This window comes from Diadema antillarum, unplaced genomic scaffold (assembly GCF_040938485.1).
Source record: "Diadema antillarum isolate AM-2024a unplaced genomic scaffold, OU_Dant_1.0 scf00000146, whole genome shotgun sequence".
Lineage (NCBI taxonomy): Eukaryota > Metazoa > Echinodermata > Echinoidea > Diadematoida > Diadematidae > Diadema > Diadema antillarum.
In genome coordinates this window covers 14680-34117 of record NW_027271035.1, presented here as the reverse complement: position 1 = coordinate 34117, position 19438 = coordinate 14680, and the positions used below count along the sequence as shown (strand labels likewise).

The 19438-nt window shown below is 39.5% G+C and overlaps 1 protein-coding gene across 1 annotated transcript in view; it reads right to left on the bottom strand.

Moving 5' to 3' along the window:
• The window catches only part of LOC139721671 (sodium- and chloride-dependent glycine transporter 1-like), a gene marked incomplete at its 5' end in the record, with an annotated part of 37122 nt that overhangs the window by 6322 nt on the left and 11362 nt on the right, over positions 1–19438 (bottom strand). The window contains 3 exons of the mRNA XM_071633000.1: positions 5653–5765; positions 6196–6320; positions 7915–8018. Of these exons, the coding sequence (XP_071489101.1) occupies positions 5653–5765; positions 6196–6320; positions 7915–8018 (342 nt within the window). The remainder of the gene's footprint in view (positions 1–5652; positions 5766–6195; positions 6321–7914; positions 8019–19438) is intronic.

Here is a 19438-nt window from a genome sequence, read left to right as displayed (position 1 = left end):
CAGTAATACAAAAGTATACTTGAAGATTCTACCATATCAGCTTTATTTGTTCAAATTAGAAACATGACAAAATCAGCTTCCAAGGTGGGGTCCAGTTTCAACCATTTTCACAATATACAGCTTTGATCAACACTTTTGCTCATATTTCTGGACAGGATTGACTTCAGTCTAATGTATTTTATCATTAGGTGAAATCATTTCATTTAATAAATAAACAGGAGAAATATACCCAACATTATGTTAGAGTTCAAAATGAATCTTCAGATTGCACAGGAAGGAGGCAGTAATCATTAGGTGAAATCATTTCATTTAATGAATAAACAGGAGAAATATACCCAACATTATGTTAGAGTTCAAAATGAATCTTCAGATTGCACAGAAAGGAGGCAGTAATCATTAGGTGAAATCATTTCATTTAATGAATAAACAGGAGAAATATACCCAACATTATGTTAGAGTTCAAAATGAATCTTCAGATTGCATAGGAAAGAGGCGGTATCAAACCCTCGATTATCAAAGTATAAAATGCACCTGTGGAATTCTTTTGTGCATCCACAGAAAACTAACAGCTGTTTGAATAATTATGGCCAGTTTGAACTACACCTGAACTTCCTCTGTAAAATCAAACATGCTGTCTTTATCTGTTTAAATCTATTTCCTGGAATGATCACGAGGTGTGAAATAAACAACTGATTATTTTATACATTGTAGTGTGTTCGGGAGTGGTATTGTTAGACTGTAGAACCTCCTCAATAGACCGCTTGAACACATTCAAATTCATGGAATTTTCTTCCCCCTTACATAGTAATGAGCTTTCATCATTATCAACCTGTACTTCAAAAACACTTTTCGCTACTTAGAACCCAGTTTGCATATACATTAATAATTGTTGCTATGTTTGGCTAACCAATGGGAAAGCTTTCAGGTTGTCAAGAAGGACCATTGTCAGAAAGGCGTGCATAAAATCTGAATATGCTAGCATACTGGTGTACTGAAATTGTACCAGCTTCATCAGAAATTTCATCTCATGATTTTTATTATTTTTTTTTTTGTGGCTACTACTAAAACACCAATCAATTCAGTGCTTATTTACGTCGACGTAGGAAAATTTGTCAATCAGTGACAATAAAAGCAACTTGATGCAAGATTTTCATGAATTTGAATAGAAGAGGATAGTTGATAATCAAATGGATAACATTTAAAGAGTATATAAAATGAGTGCCTTATGAGTAGTGCTCATGTGAACTTGATTGGTGAACAAAGCCAAGATAATGAAGTTGCCTTGAATACCATGAGACACATTCTCAAGACGTGCAGTCTATTTACATGGATCTATATGCGCCCAGCACAGCTCAACAATTTAATACGTGCACTCCCACACAAAGCGTTATATTTAACTACACACCATAAATAACTGCAACCACAAATCGTGAATAATTATGCATTGACACATAGGACCTAAGACAATTCCACAGGATAAGAAAAAAAAATGTGGGCTGATCTTGATGTCTGCCTACAATCAAAAATATTGTATTACAATTGTGTTGACTATGCTTGTGTATTCGTAATATCTTTATCCACTGACTAATTGAGCGTAACAACAAGCAGAATCAAAGAGGCAGACATAAAAGACAAAGTATTTCAAACCCAAAAATAGATTGTGGCTGATGAACAACAGACCAAGTCATGCTCTACCAGGTAATCATAGAGAATTCACATTCTGATTGTCTTAAATATCATGCAAGTATGAACAGGGGTATGGGAACCACCTCCCTGGTATGAATATCAAAAGGTGCTGGGAAAGCGAAATAAAAACTGATTAGCTGCAAATTTTATAAATTTGCAAACTATGGGGCGTAACCACTGTACCTTTTTTTTTAGGCATTTTTTTTTCCATCAAGTCTCAAAACCTCATTTCTGTAGTTTAATGCTGTACTTTTCCATCATACATTTGTCATTATATTATTCACCCTATCTACTTCAGAGCAAAGCAAGTGAGTACTATGTATGTGATGGAACAGTCTCAAGAAGCAGATAACAGAGCGTGACATCCACTAGATGCCACGTTATGTCGGTCTCATATTTGCAGGGGGTCAAACTTTCAAAGATTTTATCCCCCTTTCTCAGCACAATGAGGGATCTTAAAAGAGAGCCTCCGTGAAATATGCCACCCTTTGATCATTGGCAAAGAGGGATTTGTGATCGTCAAGTTTGGGGGCTTCAAATCCCCCCCCCCCCCCACAACAGCCACTGTGAGTAAAGCAGCTTTGCCATAGCTTTGAGTGGTAGTGGTTGCTTGGGGGACACTTTGAAGTTTTCAAGCAGCCTTTCAGAAAACAGGAGACCTGTGATTAACTTTGGCTTTTCTTCCTACCAGCCTATCTTTAATTGTGTGTTTTAAAGAATTAAGAATGCAGTGAAGCAAAAAGCAGGGAATGTGTCCAGAATTAGGGCGGTGAGTTGGCTCAGCCAGTAGCGCATCTGCCTCACGATCCTAAGGACCCGGGTTCGAACCCGAGTCTGGACTGAACAATGTTGTGTGCAATCACACCATCCCCTCTAGCGAGAGGCAAAACACTCTGTCCCTTAGATAGGACATAAAATGGAGGTCCCGTGTGTGAGAGAGTCACAACTCATGCACGTAAAAGATATTGCTTCATTCATTCATCGCAAAGAGCAGGGTGTTTAACTCTTAACGTGCCATGGTCGCCGAACGGCGACCTTAGTCCTGACGTGCCATGGTCGCCGATCGGCGACTAAGAACAGCGAGAAAAGCATTGATCATTTAGGTTCTTGTGGTACCGTAATGTGTTACACCAAGCAACTGCCAATGATATGTACTGGCAGCTGATTAGAATAGCCATCCTTTCCTCTAAAAATATGAGCATGCTTACATTGGAAAATTTTGAGTAAATACACGATTTTTCAGCTACATGTATTTTTTTCACATCGGGAAAATCCGCAGCGGGCGCACCCTTTGCGAGATGTGTATGGATCAAAACTCTCATAGATAAACCACGCGTGTGTATGCTATTGACTCTGTGTGTATTGTCTATGCGGTTCTACTCGCATTGTTCCGCTTGGACGCTGTCCTGCGGGAAGCTGCTTTGATTTTGTCCCTCAAAGAGGGTCAGCTTTCGTTCGTCGGTCAAGTCTTTCATTCTTTTGTTTTGGTGAACGTCACTAATCGTCCCCACGCTAGCATAGGAATTGCGCGCGGACAAAGGCCTACCGATTTCAATAGAGTACGCCCGCCCGCGGTCCGCTTAGACAAAAGGAGGATGAATTAGCAGGTTCTTCCTTCTCAGGTGGACAAAAGACACTATTCCAGGGCCCGGGACAATTACTTTAGTTTCAAATACAGGATCTGGGACTAAGGGACTCAGATTTGGGAATGGATTACTGAGGCAGAAAGAGAAATTGCTAGGACAAAATAAACAGCTAGTATCTTTGGAATCATACAATTCTAGAAGGCAAGTTTGTTTTCATTTGAAAGAGGAGATGTTGCTCTAAAACTTTCTCACAGAGTCAAGGGAGCGTACCATTGAAGAAAAAACACGACTGACTCTTTTTTCCCATACTACACAAAAATTTCTAATAATTTTTTTGATGTATCAAATATTTCTGCAATATTTCAGATTCAGATAGATATTGTGGCAAACTGACTGCATGACACCAAAGAGCAAACGTTTCTTGATAATTGTTGTGTAGAACTCAATTCAAAACAGTCAATAGTTTCAGAGATATGGCAGTTTTAAATTTCACTGTCAGTCCAGTTTCCAAACGTTCTGGCGTTAGGTAAAAACCTCTGGCACGTTAGGGGTTTTGGGCCTGGCACATTAAGAGTTAACCCAGTGAAGTGGTCAAGCCTCACATCAAACTGGACCCCATGGAAGACCAGCGTAGCGTAGCTGAATATGGGCTATCCAGCCATATTCTGAGATGGAAAATGAACAAACAAGCAAACAATTCATTCTGATGTGACTGAATTTCTCACTTATCATATTTCATCTTCGATCCTAATGCATCTGCAGCAGGGTGAGTGAAAATATTCTAGTGATATCTTTTTTCCACTAAAAAGTAAAAGCTAGGTTGGGAGCGTGGGAAGGCAAGGGTTGCCCAGATTGAATTGAACTTAATTCGTCGTCTACAGGGGTACACTGGAAAAACGTAAGCAATGCAGGCCTGTGGGAGTAGCATTGTCCATCAGCGAATATATGCATTGAGGCGTTTGCTCATTCGTAGTGATTGACCCCGGTCGAGATTCTTTGGCTATGTGGGTAATTGAATAGAAATCAGTAATAAAACTGAACGCTATTGAAGAGATATCTTGTTGAGTTTTTTTTGCGGTGCCCCCGCTACTATGAAGGCAAAGAGTCTGCACAGTTCTGTGCACGCAATAAACCTCCTAATAGCTCAGAAAATTTTCCACTTATGCTCAGAACATATGTTTTAGGGGACTGGCAAACAGGCATACAATGGCTTTACACCAAGTTGGGATGTGAAGCTCTTCAAAGCATGAAGGCAGAAATAACAAAGACAACCTTTCCATTGCCATGAAAACTACTGTAGCCACAGACCGTGACCTATTCAAGTGCTACAATATAGGTTGGGTCAATTAAATGTGAATGTGACTTCCTCCCAAATTCTCAGTGATATAATACTCGAGGAAAAAACAGGTTCTTTTAGCGCTGTGACCATGAATCACATAAATTGCGTAAACAGACAATGACTCGAGCAATAATGAGGGTATGAATTTCTATTCAATCTCTCCCTACCATACTTCCTTCTTATGTTTTATCACCTTCTCCTGCTGTAATAAACCACACACACAGAGACACACAGACACACACACACACAGAGCAAAACACAGAAAATGTTCTCAATGAGTTTTGCAGTTTTAGTACTTGTAGAATCATCAATAGATGAGAACAGGAAATATCCATGATTGTAACTTTCTCACCTTCAGAATTGGTTGCATTAAAAACAACTCAAAGAAGGAATTCATTAATCTAAAGAAATATGAATTACCCTCTGCTATAAAGAATTAGTACGGGCATTGGCTCAGGAGACTAGCGCATACGACAACTGTCTGGTACTCAGGAGATAATTGGTTTGAGCTCAACCCGAGTATGTATACCCATGATTTTTATCATGGCTACAACAAAAACACTGAATTAATCAGTGTTTATAATACAATGATGAAGAGCAATTTGTTGACCAGTTGCAATCTTTTCATACTCTTTTCTATTTTTCCCATATTTTCTTTCATAATATATTTTATTTCTTGCATGAACAACTTCAAAAAACAACAACACAAAAACAAGAGACCCGGGGGTCTCGTGCTCACCTGAGAACAATAAGTTCACCTTCTACAAATGACAACCCATTTGAACAAATTATGATCCCATCATCCTACAATTCTAGCTTTGATAGTTTGGTGAACATCTGTCATGGGGTTCTCACGAAGAAGGTGGAACTGTAAAAAGTTTAAGAAAGATGCAAGCCAGACGATGAATGATTGCAATAGCTCACTCGAGCCTTTGGCTTCGGTGAGCTAAAAACATATACAGGAGATTTATATCTTTTCCTTCAAGTGACGTGTAAAGTAAAAAAAAGAGTCCCTTGCATCTGGGGAGGTAAGATGCTCACCTCACTGTCCAGTCCAAGGGTTAGAAGCATGAAGAAAAACAAGAATGCCCAGAGCTGGGGGAGCGGCAGTCTGGAAAGAGCCTCGGGGTAGGCTACAAATGCCAAACCAGGCCCTGGTGAGTGGCAAGGAAAAGCACAGCAGTGTGGATTAATTATATCAACTGAATTAACATGCATTTCACATATTAGTATTAACAATAAAAGTAGGAATTATGACGATGTGTTTTTTATGGCCAATAGAGAAAGTTATCTATCATCAAACGCTACAAAAGATTACATAAATTAACGAAAAAATTAGGTACAAGGTTTTCACAAGAGTAAACTTAGTTACATCATACGACGAATACAAACCTTTTACGACATAATTAATCACATTGACATTTGGTAGTTACATACAGTGATAAGTAAGAACACAATAACGTTATTGCCAAATTCTGCATTACAATTATGACAAACATTATTTTTTTCTGGGAAAATGGACAATGCAAACGAATTCTAGCTGACTCTCTTCTGTATTTATCACTTCCAAGGACCCTTTCTCACCTGACGACACAACGTCTTCGATGTCAGCACCGGCGTCGTGGGCCATGAAGCCCAGGACGGCGAAGATGACAAAGCCGGCGAGGATGCTCGTGAAGGATCCAGAGATGACGATGATGATCGCATCCCTGCAAAGGTCGACAAGTTCACATGACTTAAGGAACGTTTGAACGAGACACCACATCACATGAAACAAGTTCATTGCCTTGCATGCCAGCCAGTCTCTTCTAGGGAGATACGTCTTTATGATGGCAACAACTTTTCACCATCCCTACTTATAAAAGATGAGTGGTATATAATGGTAAAGACATGGGATGACCGAACACAAATTGCGGAAAGTTTGATGAAATCTAATAAAAGCGACTGGTTATACCCCCGCCAAACAACATTTCATAAGCTTTGGTCAAAACAACATTTCATAAGCTTTGGTCAAAAAACTGAGGAAGTAGTTAAATCCGCAAGATCTTTCCTTGATCTTCTGCCATTAATATGCCGTTACCATGGCAACGTACTTTCGGGTACTGTCGAAAAATGCGTCTTGCACATCTACAACCAAAGGCACACATCTGTACCAAGTTTCATGGAAATTGGGCAAAAACTGAGGAAGTAGTTTGCAACACAAAATTTTCCATCATTTTGGCTCATAATATGTAAGCTGTTACCATGGCAACATACTTTTTGTCACTGTCAAGAAATGTGTCATGCTGACCTATATCCTAAGACAAACATTCAATATGAATTCCATGAGAATTGGAAGAACACTGATGAAGCAGTTTTGCCATGAAGCATTTTGCCCTATATTTTACCAATAACATGCCGTTACCATGGCAACGCACTTTTTGCCACTGTGGAAATATGTGTCTCGCACATTTACATATTCAGATGAACATCTGTACCTAATTTCATAAAAATTGATCAAAAACTGTGGGAGTTCGCGACGCAAGATTTGTACCCATTTTTGCCCATAATATGCCATTACCATGGCAACGTACTTTTGGGTACTGTCAAAAAATACGTCTTGCACATCTACAACCCAGGGCACACATCTGTGCCAAGTTTTATGGGAATCGGTTGAAAACTGAGGAAGTAGTTCGCGACGCAAGATTTGCAACGGACCGACCGCCCGACCGCCCGACCGCCCGACCGCCTGACCGTCCGCTGATTCCTATATACCCCCTTCAAACTTCGTTTGGCGGGGGTATAATAGAATTCCTCAACTGGGCATGTCTGGGCACTAATATGATAAAATAATTGAGGAGCTATAATCAAAGATTACACCATATTTGTCTTATTTGTCCGAATTAAGTGGAGAAGTGATAAATCAGCTTTCAACAAGGGTACAGTTTCAAACACTTTCGCAACATAAAGCTGTGATTCACACTTGAGCAGATATTTCTGGACGGGATCTACTTCTGTTCTATATGCTTTATCATTAGGAGAAATTTCATTTCATTTAATGAATAAACATGCAAAACATAATTTGGGTATCATGCTAAGAGTTCAAATGAATCCAAGGCTGTTCAGGAAGGAGGTGGCATTGAACCCTGATCACCAAAGGCACAAAACAACGCACCTGTAGAATTCTTTTGTGCATCCACCAAAAACCAAGAGCTGTTTCAGTTTGACTACTCACAGCCAGTTGGAACTCTTGAACCTCCTTATCAATGGCATTGTCAGAGTCATTGTAATGTTAAAGTAGTTGGATATCATTCATATGGTCACCTGATGCAGTGCTTGTTAAACTTGTTGTAGCTCGAGAGGGTCAGGAATCCGCCCCAGCCGGCCCCGTACGAGAGGAACACCTGATTGGCCGCCGATAGCCACACCTGGGCATGCAGTGGAGAAAGAACCAGCCAATCATCAGTTAGGAAAGAGGCATAAAAAAAGACACTTCACATTATGAGAAAATAGCTGACTCTACTACATTTTACATACGGTTCTGAAGAGTGTAGGAAGATTCAAAATGAGGCAAGTCAACGAGCGCAAGAAATGAAAACCAGAATCTTATTCCAAATCTTGATGCACACATCACATAACAACATTTACATCTTTATCCATCTGTACCAGCTTAAATTTCATTACATCATGTGCCGCTCAAAATAGCTCACTCTTCTTTAAAAGACTACACACATACACACATAATAGAAGAAATTGACATCCTACAGAACGACACATGTACCACATTCAGCACTGGGTGTCCAAGCATTTTGAGCCAAATTAAAATAATTCATATTCCAGCTACAATGTATATCTATTAATTGAACACTTCTAGGTCACCTACAGGCACTTAACAATAGATTTTCAAGCATAGAGTGTACTGGGTACTTGATATCCAAAGTACTTGATGTGTAAATTGCCTGCAATGTGATTTAAAGGGCAAGTCCAACTTAGTTTTGTAATGCTTGGTTCAATTTGAATGGAAGTAGAAAATTCAGAAAAGCAGATCAGTGAATGACTGAGAAAAATCAGTCACATAATAAAAAGGTGTAATTGTAAATTGTCAAATTTTGAAGAGTAAGGCAAATTGGCAACTCTGAATGAAACTGATGTTGAGCAGCTCTTCATTTGATTTATACAAAAAAATTTCACCAAGAATTTTAATTTTTCTCAAATATTTCAGCAGGAACAGATGCCCCCTGAGGAAGATGAACAAAAACATTACTCGGACTATATGCCAGGAACAGGACTGAAGAAATGTTTTTCTTGAGAGAAAAATGAAAATTGGGGAATTTGTGTGACAAATTGATGAAAGAGCTAATCAACACCAAGATAACACAGAGTTGCCAACTTGTCTCACTCTCTAATTACAATTAACAACTTTTTAAAATGTATCTGACTTTCCCCCAAAATTTTCACGTAACTGCTTCTGTGATTTTTCTGTTTTCATACAAAGCAACATTAAATTAAGAGACACTTTCCCTTTAAGATTCCACAGGGACGGGGGACACTGGTAGTTCTGTGTGCACATAACACTGACTTAAGTTTATGATGCACTGCTTATATAATTATGCTGCTTGGTGTATGCAAGTGTATGTACAGTGTTTCTTAAAGGTATGGTGGTGAGGGTGGCATTTGGGTGAACTTTCTGCATTCAATGAGCCACTGCCACTCTCATATTCACAGAATATTCCTTTCATTCTGACCAAAAAAGGTAGAAACAGTGTCTAGAAAGGAGGCTATTGTCTGCATTCACACAAATATCCTGCACTCATTACTCATCCATGATATCAACACTTCAAACAGTTCCTCTACACCAACATTCTGCTGTTGCAATGGTGAATAATGAATAATGTGGGTGGGTATGGTGCATGGAAGTGGGTATATATGCCTGCTGGAACAATCCATGTAGAGTTAACAGAATGAGGGACAAAATGGCAATAATGGTCCTGGTGTCTGGAAGAAGACTATCTTGTCTCATCACGCCTTCCTTGGTTTTTCAAGCTGTGGCATTATAATCTCTTTCCCTCTCTTTCTCTCCATTCTACAACACTTGCCTGTCTTTGATCACTGCATTCTTCACCTTGAGAATTTCTCTCACTCTATCCCTCTCTCTCTTTCTTTCTTTCTTTCTTTCATCTCTGCCTGAAGACGAACCACTGAGGCTACACACAATATTCCCTGAATTCAGTCTGCATAACATTATCACCATGCTGATTTGAAAATGCTGCCATTAGATCTAAACTGCACAACCTTCAAACAGGTCTATTCATTCCAGGTGTATCCAGAGTACATCAAAGAAAAGTACACATTGTCACCACACCTTCATTCAATTCAAAGGACAACAAAAACTTTCTAGCCACGGAGAAAGGTAAAATGTTGCTTTCAGAGAGGAAAAAACAAAATCTTAATACTACAGTACTGTGACTGTAAATAGCTCCTGGCTGCATCTGAATAAGGCATACATTATCCAACTTCAAGCAGTGCCACTGGATAGGGCATGTGTTGACAATGCCTTTTATGAACACTGCAATGATCTTTTCCATTCACACATTTCTGAAGGTTTTCACTCGGGGCCTGGAGAGCAAAATACTTCTGGTCCTCACCAAATGATAAACACTGTTCAATTGAAAATCATAACGTTTAGGATTTCTCAATGGCAACAGTGAAATGATGGAATCTGTAAAATGGCAGTACACGCAACAAAGTGATCATGAAATACAATTCTTGTGATGTTCAATCTAGTGAGCTCATCAATAGTTACCTGAAATAAAAATCTTTTTTAAAGATGTCTCTGCCAAGCTATTGTGTGTGAGGGAATTTTAGAATGTATGGAAACTTCTTTCAGATGTCAATAAAACTTTGACACTTCTACACATGTTGTTCTTTTTGTCCAATTTTTGATGGGGAGGAGGAGGGCGTGGGAGCGGAGTGTTCCCCTCATAAAGAAGCTTTGGCATTTTTAAAGCTCCTAATCATGCACTCTGGTGAATACAAAAAATAATATTTGGGCTTTAATATTCTCATTAGATAAGTCAAAAAATGTGACTTTTTGCTTGTGAGTCTGTGTGAGTGTGAGAGAAACCCCTGAGGTATGACTGTCATGCCTGATTTTGAGGTGTGGTAGGTCTGGGACAAGAATACAATTTGTACCAAAATCAGGTATTGCTTTGGTGTTTCTGTGATGACTTGCTGTTGGATTTTTGTATAATGAAACCTTGCAATTGATGTTTTATACTCCAGAAAAGATTGGACCAAGTTGACTAACCCTTGCTGGACCAGGTTTACAAACCCTCATTTGACCTGGTTGACTAACCCTCTTGGGACTGTGTAGACTGACCCTTGCAGGACCAGGCTGACAAACCTTTGTGTGATCGGGTTGACTAACCCTTGCATGATCAGGTTGACTAACCCTCACATGACAGGGTTGACTGACCCTTGTGGGACCAGGTTGACAAACCGCATGACTGGGTTGACTAACCTTTATGTGTGACTGGGTTGAATAACCCTCACATGACCAGGTTGACTAAACCTCTTGGGACTGTTTAGACTGACCCTTGCGGGACCAGGCTGACAAACCTTCGCATGACCGGGTTGACTAACCCTCACGAGACGGGGTTGACTGACCCTTGTGGGACCAGGTTGACAAACCTTCGCGTGATTGGGTTGAGTAACCCTCGCGGACCAGGTTACCTAACCTTCTCGGGACTGGGTTGACTAACCCTCTCGGGACTGACTTGACTAATCCTTTTGGGACTGGGTTGAGTAACCCTCCTGGGACCAAACTGACTAGCCCTCTCCAGATGAGGTTGACTAATCCTCTTGGGACCAAGTTGACTAACCTTCTCGGGACTGGGTTGACTAACCCTATCAGGACCAAGCTAGCTAACCATCTTGGGAAAAAGCGAGCTAACCATTTCATGACAAAGTTAGTTGATCCTCTCGGGACCAATTTGGCAAACCATCTTGAGAACAAGGTAACTAACTCTCTCAGCAAAACCTCAACATATGGAAATTTCCACTTTTACAGTACAACACTTCAACCTGCAATCTTTTGTATTAAGTGCTTTCATTTGCAGACAGGCAGAACACTGTGAAAAAAAAAAAAATCTACGTCACTTGTTAGTCCTGCCTCAACCCTGTTTTAACAGACCTTTCAGCAACAATGTTGCAACAACATCCGGAGGTCAAAATTCTTTGCCTTGAGCAATAATAATGCGGGAGAGATCAAGAGGTACCATTCAGACACACACCAAAAACCTCAGGGTGGGTTTCCATGAAGGGGGTGTGTCCACTGATGCGATGACCCTAATTTGAAAGGCTCTGTTAAGATGTGACTTTGGATTGCCATGTGTGCATAATATGTGTAATTATGAATTATGACAGATGTACCATTTTGGCAGCAGACCATGTAAATTGCTGATTTTGTTGACGATTGAGCACTTCTGGCAGTTCGCGCACAAACAGACACCAAATAGTCTCTATCAATGCTCCATCTTTGCAAGATTAATCTTCGCTTGAGTTTAGTCTGTCAATATTTGAACTGCAATCAAACTGGGTAGGCCATGGGTCTTCGGGGCATTCAGTATTATTTACTAATGTTATCTCTATTTAGCTGTATCTCCAGAACTAGACAAAAGATAGCCTGATCCAGCCAATGGAGGCTGCTACTGTACCTGAAGTGTACACTCTCGCATCATCCCTTATCTGTTAACCATCGCTCTGAGGTGAAATATTCCACCAACAACCCTAGTCGTTTGTTGATTCTACATGGCTATCAATCATCACAATCAAGCAAATGTTACAATATTTGGAGGTGAAATGCTATACAAGAATTCTGCTGATGCCTATGACGTCGAGATTTCACTAGAACATACAGTGTCCATCATAAGTGTTTCTGCTATCTGCAAGAAAGCTGCAGTTTCACTTTCTAGCAAAACTATACAAAATTCAACTTTCAGAACACTCTGTGAAGTCTGTTCATCCATTCACTATGGCAGCCAAAATTCTTAAAGTTTCTGTTCTCAAAGATTGGGTCAGTAGCGCACATGCACAACAGAAGAGAGTGTGTGCTGTCTCACAGCTTTGGAGGCACCACAAATTGGAAGTGGACTGATCACATGACAAACTTCACAAGCATAAAAACTCCTAGAAGATTTTGAAGGGTTCAGGAAATTTCCCTAGTTTTAGTGGAAGTTTCATGAGAAGTTTTTGCAAAGTCTGTGGCCACACTGGAAAAACCTAAAGAACTTAAACCTTTGAAAGGTTCTTCCAGTGTGACTTCATCTTGTAAGAGCACTCAAAACATAATGAAATGGTAAATCCAACATTTTAAATGTTGTCACTCCTGAAAACTTTGGTAATTGTTAAATTTAACACTCTACACACCATCTAATTTTTTAGCTAAATGGAAAAACCAACATTGTGTTTCATTTAACATTTGCAAAAGGTTTGAGGGTGACAACATCTAAAATGTTGGATTAAACATGTCATTATATTTTTTAGAGTGAAGATCAGATCTTTAAAGGGAAGACCACATCTCCTGGGAAGTGGTATGTATTTCTGTGAATAGACCATATGTCACCACCCGCAGAGTCCCAGAAACTAATAATGTTTCTGTGATTCGGTGCTGTATCTTAGCATCATTATTTTCACTCTTCACTAGCATTTCTCCATTTAGAATGAGAACTTTAAATTTCAGCCCTATGTAATGGTAATATACCTTCCATCGTAAATTCAGTTGGAGAATTATCAAAATCATCAAATCTGCTAAATGCATAAACTGATACTTAGTTGGCCAACACTTTTACAAGATTAAAGTTAATAATCTTATTCGAAATTGGGTATATCTTTGCATAATATTTTTGTCTGTTTTCGGATTTTGTGTAGATGGAATATCAAGCAGTTCCATATAATCAAGCAGTTCCATCTAATGTTTTGTTTTGTTTTTTTGTTTTTGTTTTTTATTCCAGGTAAGATATGCAAGATGATTTATGCATCAAAATGAATCTAGGGCTCAACGGATTGAATACATCATCTTGTAACATTTGGCTGAAGACAGCATTCATGCCAATGACTTCACTTGCAGACATGACCAATCAAAGTGATTGGTCGAATAGGGCTTGACATTAGTGGTGGCCAACAAACAGTGATGTTTGGCCGCCAAAATGTCCGCACAGGATATCACGTGGTGGCCCAATCTGGCAAATAAGATTCAAAATGGATTGCCAGGTTTCCCCTATTGCGAGCCACTACTGTAAAACGAGGAATTTTCGCATGCACTTTAATTTCGCGAATTTCGCGAGCGCAAAGAATCGCGAAATTAGAATGCACGCGAAAGTTCATGTTTACACTATATGCATTGAACGCCAGTGGCACTTCGCGAAAATTTCATGCCACGAAAAAGGCTGTCAGCTCCAATTCGCAAAAAATTTAATGCCGCGAATATATCTTGTTTTACAGTATACTTCTCCGGATGCAAACATTTCAGATAAAAGATTTCAGTGCGCCAGTTGGGCCAAACGGGCCAAATGGGCCACCAGAGGAAAAAATTGGTGCCACATACGGGCCCTGGACCAAGAATATTCTCTGCATTGGTGTTCTGTACTGTGGCAAAGGGCCCAAAAGAACTCAAAATTTCTATCATTTTGTTTGCTGAATACCACTGCATGACACTCTCGTGGAAAGCTCAAGGCATTATTAAGCGTCCGTCACGATGGCATCAGATAACAAAGTTGTAAAGAGTGTTGAGGTGAATCTGAGGTTGTATCATTTTTCTGACATTTTTATTTCATCTGATGATTTACAGGGTTTGGACTGCAATGTTGACATAATGTCTCACATCCATTAAAGTTTGGACTTGTTTTAGTGTCAGCTGATAAATAATAAACCATGGAATATGCATTTATCGAAGTGCCATGTGAAAAATTTTCCTATGAATAAAGACACAGTTTAACATTTTGGTGGCTGAAGTAAAAAAAAAATTGTAGAACTTGCTAGACTGTGCTGTAAGATGACATTATCCCATGTTAAAATACAATTGCCTGACTGTGCAGTATTTAAAGATGACGTTATCCCATGTTTAATAAAAAAAGTTCCCTCTAACACCACTAAGGTAAATGTTATTCCAAGTTTTTTTTAAAAGTTTCCTCTAACTCTTGAGATAAGGTAAATTCCCTACCCAGTAAGCTGCGATTCACATCATGCAACCCCATCCCCCCATATGCACTGTAGTCTCTGTTCAAGTTTTATCAGTATCTGTCTGTCACTCTTCTTTAATGCTTTTAAAAACAGCCTCTTCTTCTTTTATATTCCTACTCTTTTTGTTTTAATGATTTATTGTCATCTTCTTATACATCTTTAAAACACTATGACATTCATAATGTGATCTTTAGAATCATAAATCTATAACACACGATGAATTACAGGGGACAATTGTGCAAATATTGATCCAACTCCTTGAATTTACAGATTGTAAGAGCCTCTACCCTGCTGGAATGAAACTGATCTTAATAACAGATGACACTGAGGGTAATGGATGCAATAGGCCTAGGCAAGCATTATCGGTTTTTAGCTTGCACAGCAAAACTTAGTTTATTCACCTTCGTTACAGATACAGGGCAAAAAAAACCAACAAAAAAAAACTAAAAAAAAAAAAAAAACACCACCAAAACACAAAGAACAAACAACTTCACATACATGTAACTGCTACACCCAAAGCACTATCTCCAAACAGTGCACTGCATAATGCAGTCAGTTGAATGAGACTAAAAAAATAAATAAATTAAAAAAAAAAACATTTTTTGTTGCACACACTGTGTGAAACACAATATAACAACGGTTTGAACAAAAGAAAATGGTAAAGAAAACGAGAAGCATGATGGACAGATTTTGAATTTGTGAAGGTGATGTTTTTGTGTCTACAGACAAGAACTGTCAGTTTTTACAGCTCATTTCAAAAAGATTTTTTTGAAAACCATTGAATTGGGATATGTGTAGACAGGCCCAGTGACTTTTGTTTAACAAAATTTGGCCCGATGAAACAAGACGCGCAATATGTTGATGAAATCGTCGAAGACCTTGACTTCAACATGGTCTAGAAGGGAAGGCTGGGAAGATTTAGAGAGATGGTTTAATATTCAGTGGAGATGAGGATTGGGCTTTTGACTTTCTGTGAGATACCAAGACACCACATATCAAATAGTACAGAGCATACCATTCTTAGAGGAATTCAAAGGTCTTTTTTCATGAAAATTGGTTTTGAAATGGCCGAGACAGTCAAAAACAGAGAAAAACAAGCAACTGTAATAAAAGGTGGGTCCCACCTTTAATTAGGATTGCTCATCAAATCAACATTGAATTCCTTTTGGAATTACATGGTCTTTCATATTTCATTAGAGGTGTCTCATAATAAATCTCATCAAAAAATGTTAGAAACCTGATGTTAGGTCTCAACCAAAACTATCCAATCTCTCACTTATAGAAGAGTTTGCCACAGAAATCATCATCTTATTATTGTTAAATTGTCACCTCCCAATTTCACTGCCCATCTTATATTCAAGGAGTACTATGTTGCTCTGGTTGAGAATAATTTACCAGCCCGAAAATCAAAGGATATTTCTTTTTTTCAATAGCAAATGAAGAGAAAAACAGAAAGCGCATTCTTCATTGCTTTTAAGACTCAACGGTAAGTTTACTAGGAATTAGGGTCTCAAAATGCTGCAGGATATATACAAATAGCATCCTTCTTTCTCAAGATGGAAGGGGAAACGCTTGGGAGAGCCTGACCACCGTTCTGTTTTCAGCTGTTTGACAGAGGGATATGAGCATTTCAAATAGCCTCACTCCTCAGTGGTGAGACAAGTGGCAAGAATGCAATTACCACACAGTATTCATCATCACATCTACCATACCAACACCGACTGGAGAATGCATTATTATGAGCCAGCATGATCTATTAGAGTACACACAACTGCCCAATTGATGCACACCTTAATTTCCGCATGAGTTTACGGATAGGTCATAGTCTTCAAATTGGCTACTTGAATAGGAGGATAACAGAGAGATTATCCCGCATTGGGAGAGATAGTTTAATTCTTAAACACAGACCGATATGTATGGATGCTTGAATGACAAAATATGTGGGCTCTTCAATGACCAAAAAATATTCAGGTAGGATCTAATTATCAGTTATTGGTTGATTATGTGTATGTTTTACTATTGATTACCTAACTGCATCAATACCCCCCCCCCCCCCCCCCCCCCAATCATGATCAATGCTAAAAATCACAATCCACCTTTTGTTTTTAACGTTACTAAATGTAGGCCCTGGTTATGAAGACACACATACTTCACATCTAATGAAGATTAAACTCCTGAATTCCTTTCCAAGATAATTGATTAACAGTTTTTTTTTTTTAAAAGAGAGAAAGAAAGAGAGAAAGAAAGATGCTTCAGTGAGACTGCACACATGACAGCACCAAATGCAGTCTCTAACAAAATTGGGAGACAACATTTCCTCCCACTAAAACGCAAATAATTAGAGAAGTAAATAAGCTTATCTTGCAGTTGTATTATTGCTCTCTAGAAATAAAATTACCGCAGATCAAAACCCCTTGATGCAGAAGACATACCACACCCAATGGATTCTCAAGAACAGGGGACCAAAAATTTCACCAATCACAAAATGGACACTTGAAATCTCTTTTTCCTTCCTTCTACCAACTTAGGTTTGGCTATGAAATAACACATTGTAAGAGGGTTTTTCTTTCTTCTTATTCTTCTTCTTTTCCTCCTTTTTCTTCAGGTTTGTGGTATAAAAGCAAAAGCTATCTGGCATAATATTCAACAGCAGTACAGTAAGTTCAACTTTTGCAGTACCAAGAGGAAAGTGGTGCTAAGCAGGGCATGAGAAAAGACAGCCCATGCCTTTGTCAAATTATGCGATGCATGGCATTGTACAGAATATCTACTTTTATTTGTGAGCTTTATATATATATATATATAAATATATATGTGTATATACATTTATATATATTCAGTGTAAAAAGAACAGTAAAGTCAGCAGGGATCACCATCGGAGTCAGTGGGGATCACAAGCAGAGTCAATGGGGACCGCCAGCAGAGTCAGTGGGAAACAACAGTTCAGAGTTAGTGAGGATCACCAGCAGAGTCCGTGGGTATCACCAGCAGAGTCAGTGGGGATCACAAGCAGAGTCAATGGGGACCGCCAGCAGAGTCAGTGGGGAACAACAGTTCAGAGTTAGTGAGGATCACCAGCAGAGTCAGTGGGAATCACCAGCAGAGTCAGTGGGGATCACAAGCAGAGTCAGTGGGGATCACAAGCAGAGTCAGTGGGGATCACCATTTGAAGTGGTGTCAGAATGTTTCATCAAAAGTAATATTTGGGCTCATAAGGAGCCATCTCACCTTCTTGATATTTTGCATAAAAGCTTATTTTGACGATAGGCACGGCATACTGCATCAATTCTATAGTATACTGTCCAAATGATCAGTTTACATTCAAAAGAAATATGGCCCTAAACAACACAAGTGTAACACAACACTTCTGTGAGCAACACCACCTAAATCTAAACTTCTACAAGCATAAATGAGTGCTATTAGAAAAAGATGTCAAACATCCTTTACTATGACCTTTGCACTGCACCTACACACATTTTTGGTGTGGAACAACATTTTAAACTTCCAGCTTTGACATGATGTACAATCAGACAGTGAGAGAAGTGTAGGCCTACATATGTCTCCAAAAAATTCACTCACTTACAATGAAAAATGAAGTCATAGACTACCCGGGTATGTTTTTAATCAACTCCAAAAAGACTAAACAAGAGACCCGCGGGTCTAGCGCTCACCTGAGTATCGCAAGTTCACCTTTCACGCAGTCACTAATCTAAATTATTCACAGCTCTACCAAAATTTGACCAGGCATTCTCAAGTAGAAGGTGAAAATGTACAATAAGGGCCCAATTAAGATTCCTTAATTTGGGGGGATTGGGGCCCCCTGGGGCCCTCTGGGTGGGGCATGGTGCCCATTTTGATAAATTGAGATCCTGACCCCCTAGGGATGCTACCTGCCAAGTTTGACAAAAATCCATCATGAGGTTTTCAGGAAGAAGATGAAAATGTACAATTCAGGCCCCCATTTGGACCCTTCCAACCACCCCCCCCCCCTACCCAAGAGGGGCACCCCTGGATCTCCTATGAACAAACTTGAAACTACAGTCATTGATGTACTCACTCATAGTATTATCTCAGCTCTATATATAACTTCTGATTCTAGAGAAGATTTATAAAGATTCCTTCATTTGGGGGATTTGGGACCCCTGGGGGCCCCCTGGGTGGGGCATGGTGCCCATTTTAACAAATTGAGATCCTAACCCCCTAGGGATGCTACCTGCCAAGTTTGGTGAAAATAGGTCATGGGGTTCTCAAGAAGAAGATAAAAATGTACAATTTAGGCCCCATTAGGACCCCTCCTCACCCCCTCCCCTGGGTCCCAAGGGGGGCACCCCTGATTCTGCCATGAACAAACTTGAAACTACAGTCATCAATGTACTAACTCATAGTATTAACTTAGCTCTATCACTTCTGGTTCTAGAGAAGAAGATTTTTGCAGATATTCCTTAATTTTGGGGGGTTTGGGCCCCCTGGGGGCCCCCTGGGTGGGGCATGGTGCCCATTTTCACAAATTGATTTCCTAACCCCCTAGGGATGCTACCTACCAAGTTTGGTGAAAATGGGTCATGGGGTTCTCAAGAAGACGATGAAAATGTACAATTTAGGCCCCATT